Source organism: Pectinophora gossypiella, chromosome 8 (genome assembly GCF_024362695.1).
Source record: "Pectinophora gossypiella chromosome 8, ilPecGoss1.1, whole genome shotgun sequence".
Lineage (NCBI taxonomy): Eukaryota > Metazoa > Arthropoda > Insecta > Lepidoptera > Gelechiidae > Pectinophora > Pectinophora gossypiella.
In genome coordinates, this window is record NC_065411.1 from 8,024,834 (window position 1) to 8,035,502 (window position 10,669).

At 41.9% G+C, this 10,669-nt stretch overlaps 1 protein-coding gene across 1 annotated transcript; it reads left to right on the plus strand.

Moving 5' to 3' along the window:
• Positions 1-426: 426 nt before the first annotated feature.
• Positions 427-6,392, plus strand: LOC126369015 (adult enhancer factor 1-like). The gene is made up of 8 exons (XM_050013304.1): positions 427-741; positions 1,002-1,184; positions 1,742-1,882; positions 2,290-2,486; positions 3,698-3,884; positions 4,313-4,409; positions 5,189-5,382; positions 5,878-6,392. The coding sequence occupies exons 1-8, from the start codon at positions 462-464 to the stop codon at positions 6,009-6,011; spliced, it is 1,413 nt and encodes a 470-aa protein (XP_049869261.1). The 5' UTR covers positions 427-461; the 3' UTR covers positions 6,012-6,392.
• The last annotated feature ends 4,277 nt before the right edge of the window (positions 6,393-10,669 follow it).

Consider the following 10,669-nt stretch of genomic DNA (forward strand, 5'->3'; position numbering starts at 1 on the left):
GACACGTGCGGCCGCGGCGGCCCCCGTGCCCACTCCGCGCCGCCGCCTCACGTCGCGCATGCGCCAACACGCCGCGCAACATGCCCGCGCACACATACCACCCTCACAACTCATATTTCACCACTGCACAACGATTAAAACGTAATGAAAACACCCTCCATACGCGAAAAACTGGTAAGCTATTCCTAGTCGAACCCTTTGCCCGACCGCGACGCGTGTGCTAGGTTATGGTGGCGGACCAGACATCGATGGTGTGGGAGTGTGGGCCGGTAAAAATAGAGCGCTACAAACGTGGCGGCGACTGGGGTGAGGCAATGGCGGGGTGAGAGCGCCCTGTAGGGGCCGCACCCTTCGATTCACTCGGTCGTGGTCCGTGCACCTGCAAGGATCACCTTCGCACGTAGTTCGTCGCGATAACGAGATGGGTGCGAGCGTGTGTTTGGTTGCAGTGAGGTGTCGTCATGAACTTCGCGCCGTTCACGGGTCACATCCCGACAGCGGCGGCGATACCGACGATCCACCAGTTCGCAGCGAAGTTCGGATATGAAGGCTCCGGCGGCGGCGGCGGCGTGGTGCAGGAGACGCGCTACCAGGCGGCGGCGGGCAACAGCGTGCAGTTCGCGGTGGCGCCCGCCGGCGTGGTGGACGGCGTCAAGTTCCGGCAGGCTGAGAGCGTGGTGGTGGTGAGTGCCGCGCAGCCCGGCACCGTCGCGCTTGCCGGCATCGCGCCCATACACACTGGCAAGTTGATTTCTACTTTATTGTACCTGTACCATCCATATAAAAGTTCCGTCAACAATTCAACATGTCTGAGCTGACAGTGCTCATTCGTCTCTATTGCCAACGAGTAATGAATATTCAGATTTTAATTACTAAGAGTTCACTAACTGGTAAGACGTTCTGTCTAACGTGACGGGCTGAATTGGACTGATACTGTTTTGTGTGGAGCAAGCATTTATAAGAGGGCTTACAGGCGAGCTGATGTAGTAATCTCTCCACAGTAAACTCGGGCGTGAAGTACCAGACAATATCGGCGTCGACATCGTCAGTGAACCTGGGCAACATCGCATACGGCGGTCAGACGGGCTATGTCCACGACTCCGTGCTGAAGGAACGATCTGACAAGAGGGAGTACAGAGAGGAGCACCACGACTTGATGGCGACCATGATGCAACAACACCAGGGTGAGATACTTGTACAACAACATATAGGTATATATTCTACTTCTATCGTTTGGGTTGGGAGGCGGAGCAACTTCATCAACCCACCAGGGTTACTATTGAGCCGCAAAAGGCCACTGACATGGCTCATGTAACGACTATTTACTTACATCGGTAAGTAGTAACCGGGACCAACGGTTTAACGTGCCTTCCGAAGCACTGATCATCTTACTTTCGGACAATCAGGTCATCAGCCTGTAATATTCTAACCAAATTAGGGACCACAAGGTAATTTTTGTGATATGTCCCCACCGGGAATCAAATCCAGGACCTCCGGATCGTGAGCCGAACGCTCAACCACTGGACCACAGAGGTCGTGATAAGAGGAGGTATACAGGGTGTTAGTGACATCGTAACGAAAACTTTTGATTCAGACGGAAAATTCCACTTGATATTAACTCAGAATCATGATCTGAACCATCCCCTTCAGTATTCGTTACGATGTCACTAACACCCAGTATATTAAGTCCCACTATATGGCATACGAGTAGTGTTTTAAAGAGCTTTGTATTGTATTGTAGTGACGCAAGCGCCCCTGCAACAAGGTCAGCAGCTGCTAGTAGTGCTACACGAGCCGAAGGAGGCGGCGGCGTTGGCGCGGGCCATCAAGCAGGAGGCCCGGCCCGACCGCGCGCAGGCCAACCAGCACAACGAGTATATCAGTAAGTTGGATGACGCTTTCTTACCTACACTACATATACTACATTCCTGTAAGTACAGTCCCTTTTACCCGACTGCGCGACGCATAATATATCTATGTACGAGTACGTCATGTATTTATCGTGAGCTGCAATTACATTCACAAAAGCACACACTGGACACTCCATACAAGAACATCATTCGTTACGTGTACCATCTAAACGCATAAGTGAGAGGGAGACAAACAGTCCACGCGTGCTCTCTGTTACTCCTTAGTGACTCAAATCTAGCTCTGCGTTCGATACAAATTACTGCAAGGCAAAAAGTTACCCTTCTACACGCAGTATTATTCTTTATTCTATGACAAGTCTCCCTCGAAGTGTCTTTGCACCCGACCGCTAATGTAACATGCTGTCAGTCGTGTCACCAGGTATCGGCGAGGTGGACTCTTCGACGTGGCAGTCTCTCGGCGGCGGCGTGGCGGACTACCTGTCAGCGCTGCCATTGCCGTTGCACCACCTGCTGAAGTACTCCACGCCGGTCTCCGCAGTCGAGGGCAAGAGGGAGGAGCCAGCTATAGTCGCCGTCGCTGCGAACACCTTGCCTTCAATGTCTAGTATTGCTTCTGTGAGTGTTTATTTACCTACAGACATACATATCGTCGTTGATGTCGTGAACTGACGTATCTGCAATTTTTGGCGAATCTGATTTGCTCCTTTTACAATTGTCAATAAGACACAAATCACTTTAGGAAAAAATTACAGATGCGTCAGTTAGCAATGTCGGCCACGATCTACCACGATATATAGATAAATGTTTGCCCGTGATCTCTAATGGTGCACAGAGAATAGTGAACAGAAGCACAAGCTACGAATAAACACACAAGCAATGAGAAGGCAAGATTCAGTTTTCTTATTATTTGTTCTAAGATGGATATAGTGCTGTTAGTACCTATATCTCAGTGTATTTCTAATATATATTATAATAACGGCCTCCGTGGTCCAGTGGTTCAGCGTTGTGCACACGTTCAGGAGGTCCCGAGTTTGAATCCTGGTGGGGACAAATCACAAAAATCATCTTTGTGATCCCTAGTTTGGTTAGCACAATACAGGCTGATCACCTGATTGTCCGAAAGTAAGATGATCCGTGCTTTGCAAGGCAAGTTAAGCCATTGGTCCCGGTTACTTACTTGTGTTAGTAAGTAGTCGTTACAGAATCCATGTCGGGGGCTTTTGGAGGTTGATAATTCACCTCACAACCCACACGATAGAAGAAGAGTGTATTTCTTCCTTGGTTTTGTTAGAACATACAGACTAAATCAGACTGAAAAGTAATATGTTTTCGTACAACCCTACCGATGTCAGGTTGCGTTAGCCATTTCACGTGTTCAAACGTTGTCCGAGGCCAAGATCTGTCCTTTCCTTTCTGGAAGTTTTTCTAAGCTCAGGATAGTCCATCTTCTTCTTTGCGAGTCGATGGCGATCGATACTAAATTTTTGCTGACCAATAACTGGCCACGCTTACGGCATTGTCAGTGGCTTCGTAAAGGTCTTTAATAGTGCAGGTGTTAGCGCACTTAGGACAGCACAAAAGGATAGTCCATAAGAATGCTTCATATACATACATACCATCACGTCATTTTCCCATTGACGTAGTTAGATACTACGGAATTCCACTTACTACGAGTCTGACACATCACTTTCGCTTCTTCCACTCTTATAGATACTCGTCGGATTAGACCTTGCATGATGCAGATGACTGTTGTCAGAATACTGAATACATTGTCTTGGTATGTTTCTTGTACTAAGCTGAATACAAGTAACTTTGTACTTCTCTAGCCGGAGCCTCCCCAAGTGGCATCAAACCAGAACAGCGTGCTGGTGCAGACGACGTCCATAATGAACCACAGCCCCACCAACACCACTACCACCATCGTGGGACCCAAGAAGAAGAAGAAAAAGAAAGCCGCCAAGGAGAAGAAACCGAGGCCCAAGCCGGGGGAGATACGACTTACTACTGCTTTGGGTAAGACCACATAACAGATATATTACTTAAGGTCGATTTTTCATTGGATAAGACAGACAGACACAACCTATTAATTTTATGTTCTCTAATAATAATAAGGGGAATAAAAATAAATATAGAAAGTGCGAACAATGTGTTCAAATGTTTGTCATCTCGAACATGTCGGAATAGCCGACTGGTGGACTAAGAATCAAAGGAACCGTGTCCTCTTCAACATGAAGGAATGTCTGTGGCGATGAGATGTTAATGGTTACACCACAATGGGTAGTAATATCCACCTTAGGCTTGTCCTTTTAAAACTATGAGGTATCTACAAGGACGATAAAGCCTTTCATCGTTTTGATGATATGATTGTCGTATCCATGTTAGGACATGTCATATCCGTAATTGGATTTATCTTAGTAAATGGCTAATGTGTGTCGTTTCAGACGGCAGCACGCTATACTGCTGTCCGGAATGTCACATGGCGTATCCGGAGCGAGGGCTGTTGGAACAACACCTGGTTGGACACACCATGGAGAGGAGGTGAGTTAGGTTATTTGAGGTCTAGTTACAGAGCCTGAGGAGCTCGATGGCGCAGCGGTAAACGCGCTCGGTCTGCGATTGTTGAAGTTAAGCAACTTTCGCAAAGGCCGGTCATAGGATGGGTGACCACAAAAATAAAAGTTTTCATCTCGAGCTCCTCCGTGCTTCGGAAGGCACGTTAAGCCGTTGGTCCCGGCTGCATTAGCAGTCGTTAATAACCACCAATCCGCACTGGGCCCGCGTGGTGGTTTAAGGCCCGATCTCCCTATCTATCCATAGGGAAGGCCCGTGCCCCAGCAGTGGGGACGTTAATGGGCTGGTGATGATGATACCGAGCCTGGGTCGTCGTTTTCTGTCTTTCAATTATCTGAAACATGATCCTCTCATACGACCATCAAGGCTTATTTGCCTTAAATTTTACACCGTGTGAGTCCTCAGCGGTCAAGTAGTGAATGCTAACCGAAGTAAATCTTTAATAAGTCAATTATTTCTTCCTAAAGCTTTCTTCCGTGTTATAGTGTGAAATGTTGAAAGTCTTGCACCAATGAGTTATTAATTTATTTATCTTAAGTACAGTTTTCACTAACACAGTTGGCTCGACCATTATAGACAGCGACACGACTCACCACCTATCACGTAGATATAACAGAGACCTGGGTGAAGACGTGTGGGTACTTAGTTCACCTTGGGATGGATGTACCTCTAACTACCCCAAGTGGGATATAGTCTTATAGTCGTGAGTTTATGTTATGTTATAATGTTCATTGTGACGTGGCCAGGTTTATCTGCGACATCTGCAACGCGGCGTTGAAACGCAAAGACCACCTGACTCGCCACAAGCAGTCGCACAACCCCGAGCGGCCCCACGTGTGCTCCGTCTGTCTGAAGGCGTTCAAGCGGAAGGAACAACTGACCTTGCACTTCGTCATACACTCTGGAGAGAAACGGCATATCTGCAACGAGTGTGGGAAAGGTACGACCATTATAACCTCCTTTAACCTCTTACGGTCGACATTCCAGACACAATAGTTTTGTATTTTAAAAGAACTTATTTTAAAAGACTTACGACTTTATCGTCTCCATACAGGGAGCTTTCTCCATTTAATGCTCAGGAAGTTGAGTATAGGAAGTTGAAACATTTCGGCGTTCTTAATTTTATCTACTCCCGGAGGTTTTTAAACCAAGATGACTGCTTGCTCTTTGGCGTTCTTGGAGTTTCTTTGGATTATGAATCTTCAATTCATCCGGTCTCCGGACTCAGCCGGTGTTAAGTTACTTAGTTACAAGTGGACCACTGTGTAGCAGAATTTGTGTACTCCACAAGTTTAAATCTTGTTTCGGACCAAAGTTTCATCTCGCTCTGCGCCAAGAAATCTGTGTGTACCACACAAATCCATTCCCGAAACGCTCCCGGTACCACCTCTCTGTGTATTGAGCTTTACGATACCATGACTATCTCCATTTCCAGGATTCTACCGTAAAGACCACCTGCGCAAGCACACGCGGTCGCATATCGCGCGGCGCGTGAAGGCGGAGCTGTCAGCGGGCGGGCAGGCCAGCTCGCCGCCGCTCGCGGAGCCCCCCGCCCCCGCGCCCTCCTGACAACCCTCGGACAAGGCTGACATACTCGCCCTTATTGCTGCTGCTAAAGAAGCTTTCTAGATGCGTATGATTTTATGTATATTTTACGGGCAAGTAGTGAATGACGTCGAAGGCATTTAAAAAAAATGGTGGCGCTTCTTCCAAACCGCGTGCGATGCGTCACAGTCAGAATCTCCAATTTACCCGAATTAATAAATGGAGATGATAGATATGAGGCTGTAACACCAAACTGTATCCCCCGATTTTGTTATCATTTGGTTTATTGAATTGCCTCCCAATATGGAACCAATTTAAAAGACGATATTCACGTCAAAATATATTATATTGGTTGACAGTCGCTTCTCTAAAAATCCAAACCTCAAGCTAGGTAAGAGGACCTCGTGAAAACCATCGGGCAACCTGGTTCAGGCCCTGTCAGTACCTAAGGTAAATTTACTTGTTATCTATCATCCCATTCATACCTATCTTTTTATACATTTCGGTTCATTATGTTTTTGAAAACGGTGAAAGAGTAATTAACGAAATGATAAGTTTGAGTAAGAGTAAGTACTAACGTTAACACTTTTGTTGCACCCTTAGAACAAAGTTTGTTGAAATGATGATCGATAAAATTATGTTTTAGATTTAGATAAATTGATACGATTGACAGTTACGCAAAATCTAAGTGCCATGAGAAAACCTATATTATCTAATATTTTTAAGGTAGATAATTGGATTATTTGAATCGTTACATAATTTGATTATATCTTGTGATAAGTAGTTTTAGCCTGCGAGTGAATTCCATAAAACCCGTTATAAATGTTTTTTTTTGGGTATTTACATTTTATTCTTTAGATGACATCGTATACGCGATAAAGATAAATAAAGTATTTTTATGGAATTCTCACGCATTAGTTTTGTGGGTACTTATTTATTAAAAGTTTATAATTAAATTTTTTTGGACGTCTATATTCTTTGCTGTGATTTAAAAGGTATAAAATTATTAATTTATGTTATTATATTAAAGTTATACTTGTTGGAGATCTCTAAAAGAGTAATTATTTATTACTGTTTTACTTTTTATTTGTTTTTAGTTCAGATTAAAAGAAAATGGCAATCTCTTTAAGGTGTATCGTCTATTTTCCTTTTAGTCTGGCATTTTTAGATGTGAATATAAACAAGTTCGTGATTTGAAACGTACCTATAGAGTAAGCAAATGTTTCCGCAATATATTTAAATAGATGTTAGTAATATAAGATAGCAAATTAGATGTCTACAAAATGCAAAGTTATTCTCGGTATTATTTTTATAAGTACATACGCCATCTTCAGACGCATCAGCGTCGTGCAGAGTAAGAGTCGAAGTGGTCGCCACGGCCGAAATTGGTCGCTCATATGCTCAGTACATCGCACCTACATTATTAAGGACTAATCCTCCCAGATGGTACTCTCTGGAGCATTATTAGTAGACAACCCAGTCGCGAAATTAAGAATTATCTATTGTATCGTCTTAGAGTAAAATGTATAGGTATGGGAAAAATAGGATAGGAACTAACAAACCTCCAAATACATGTTGTTAATCGAACTCAAAGCGATAGCATTACGACTATAATACATATATAAGCCAAATTTGATACGTTTATGTAAAATAGTTTTTGATTTATGAGGGAGTCAAAAGTGGCTCCAAATGGTTCGTGTAATATTACACACGGTGCGGCTCGCCAGTTCTGTTTCTTGAACTTGGCTTGACACGCTACCGCGTGTCTAGATAGGTATGGATAAAGTAGGAAAGGAACTAACAAACCTCCAAATACATGTTGTTAATCGAACTCAAAGCGATAGCATTACGACTATAAATTCGTGTTTAGACCACTGCGAGGTACATTGTATCCTTGAGCTACCTAGGTGTCCTGAGGACTGATAGCCTAAAAGTATTGCCCGGTGTCAGCCCTCAGCCACCGATCCATTCGGTTTAGCCAACTTCGTTTACGTTTTGTATGGCTGATTTAAAATCTTGATCTTATATCTTTGTAATAACTTTGCATCTTGTAGTAATAGATTACTTACGTAGATTCAAAGAGTACTATCAGAAAATATTTTTATAGGCAACGTTAGAAATTCATATAAAAAAATCTTAAAAGTGTTCAAAGTGTATGTACAGTACGTTCGTTATTCGAAAGTAAATGTGTAGTATAACTAAACTAAAAAAGTACAAAGAGACGTAAGGACGAACACTAATAAAAATAAGCATTATTTAATAACTCGGTCAACATACTATCCTTAATATCATTTTTCCAGATTTGCTTAGGATTGATAATACTCTCTCATACATATTAACTGTTTATTTCTTAGTTTTAAAAATTCCTCAAAAGTATTTCAGACTATTTAATATAAACCTTATAAATAAAATAAAAATAGCCTTTATTTAAGAAATACTTAAAATGAATAGTAATAGTACGACTATAAAGCTTCGTCTTCACTAGGCCACATTATGGTTCCCCCATGTGTCAAACATGTTTCCCCAATATCGGACGACTTCGGCAGTCTTCGCTCGACATCTAATTGTCATGTGGAGTTGGAGCATCGGGTTTCGGCCGAGTAGTTAATGCCATTTACGGCAAATCACAATAAGTCACGTCAAAAAAAGGTGCATCGGACGAAGTCTGCCATGTCTGCGGGGACACATGTTTAACACATGTCACTCGACATGTGTCGCCTAGTGGAGATGAAGCTTAAGTTACCAATGGCTGGCTTTTTTCATTATTAAAAAAAAATATTTTCGCTACGTAAAAAGGATAAAGGGAAGGAACTGTAGCGTTACAAGGGTACTAAGGCACTATGAATACAATACTTTTAATAATTTACCACTGTAATCACTTCGTGTGAATAAGTATTGTGCTTCCGTTTTTAACCAGCGCTTTCTTGTAAATAAATCTCGAATAGGTATATTATATACCAATCCATTTACACAAGTTGTTTTATTTATTGACAAGATTTTTATCTTAAGTATTTTCTATACTGTTTCAAATGTTTTAAATAAGTGATAATTAAATGGGATCTATGGTATACATGATCGGTATCCTGAGCACGTCTATTGTATCGTCAAAACCCATCGTAAACCGAAGATTGTAACGAATAAATTGGAAATATGAATAGCGCGACCACAAACGTAAATGGGACTAATAAGCACATATATTTCTTACTCATGTGTAGTTTTATTATGTAAAATATCAGTTTTAAATTAAAACAACTAGTGTTTCACGTGCAAAATATTTTATTAGGTATTTACTTAGTTTGTACTTTATTTATACATCACTCGTCAACTTATGAAAAAATCACAACGTCATGTAAAGATAAATAGAGGAACTTCGAAAGGTTTACTTAACTATTTGGTACAATGGCACAGTGTGTCAAACATGCTTACATGTAGAGTAAAATCCAATTTTATTTATAATCACTTACCTAGATATCCTTTTATTTCTATCGTTTGATAGGACATCAAATTCATCCCATTTAATAGAGATTTTAAAAGCCATTTTTATCTATTAAAAAAACTAGGTACAATTAATTTCTGAAATCGAAGCAAAGTATATAAATGGCATTTTAATATTTGGCAAGGGTTTTTTACCAATTCATATAGAGATATGTATAAAGGCATGATGAAACAACAATTTAGGAGGTATTTATTATTTAATTAAAGAGATCTTTATGCGATATTATTCTCATAAACTACAAATTTTTGGACCCATGAGAGTCAATAACTTTATCTTATTTATTTCTAATTTCTAAACATGATATAATTTTAAAAACATAAGTTTATAATACCACCAACCCGCACTGGAGCAGCGTGGTGGAGTATTCTACACACCCTCTCCGGTTGATTGTTACCAGTACATATATAGGCTATATATGTTATGTATGTGTTATGAGTTTGTAATACATAGAAAAAGATAATTTTAATCATTTCTATACGTAGTTAGGTTACCTACCTATACCTATGTATTACAAGAAATGATCCGCCACTGCGCTAGCCTACTAGTGGAACTCACAGTATTTTTTACTCGATACTACAGTAAATTCTTTACCTCCTCTTTGGTGAGCTGTGAAAAGGGCGGGAAAGTTTCGCAGTCACAGGATTTATGCCCGTTATTTTTTTTTTTATACGATGCTAAAATGATTGTATATGAAGGACTATAAAGGCGATATGGGTTGGTTGGAAGCTAATACATCGATTGTCGATGTCATCCAGTGACAACCCACACGATAGAAGAATCTGGTTAGAGTAAACTGCAGTTAAGTACATTAATGATATGATCCAGCAGATTTCGGCTACGGCGACTGCTTCAACTCCGACGTTCATGCGCTCACGTGTGGCATTAGGTAAAGCCAATCTTGTCGGAAAAGATCCTCGCACATAGCGAGCTTGTGAGCACACCATTTAGATACCTATATGTATAATTAATCGCCGCAATTCAATTCAATTCATCGCGCTTGGTATCAACACATTAGTTAATTGAATACTGTCGTGAGATCTGTTTGCCTGTGTTACCGCTCCTACGCACTCCAGCCCAGCTGAACGGTTACGCTGTCGCGCTTTAACCTCGTAAAGCCGAGGTTTCCAGACAATAGTAAAACAATGGAGTTTGGATTTTAAAAGGACTGTCGGCGTTACGACTATAA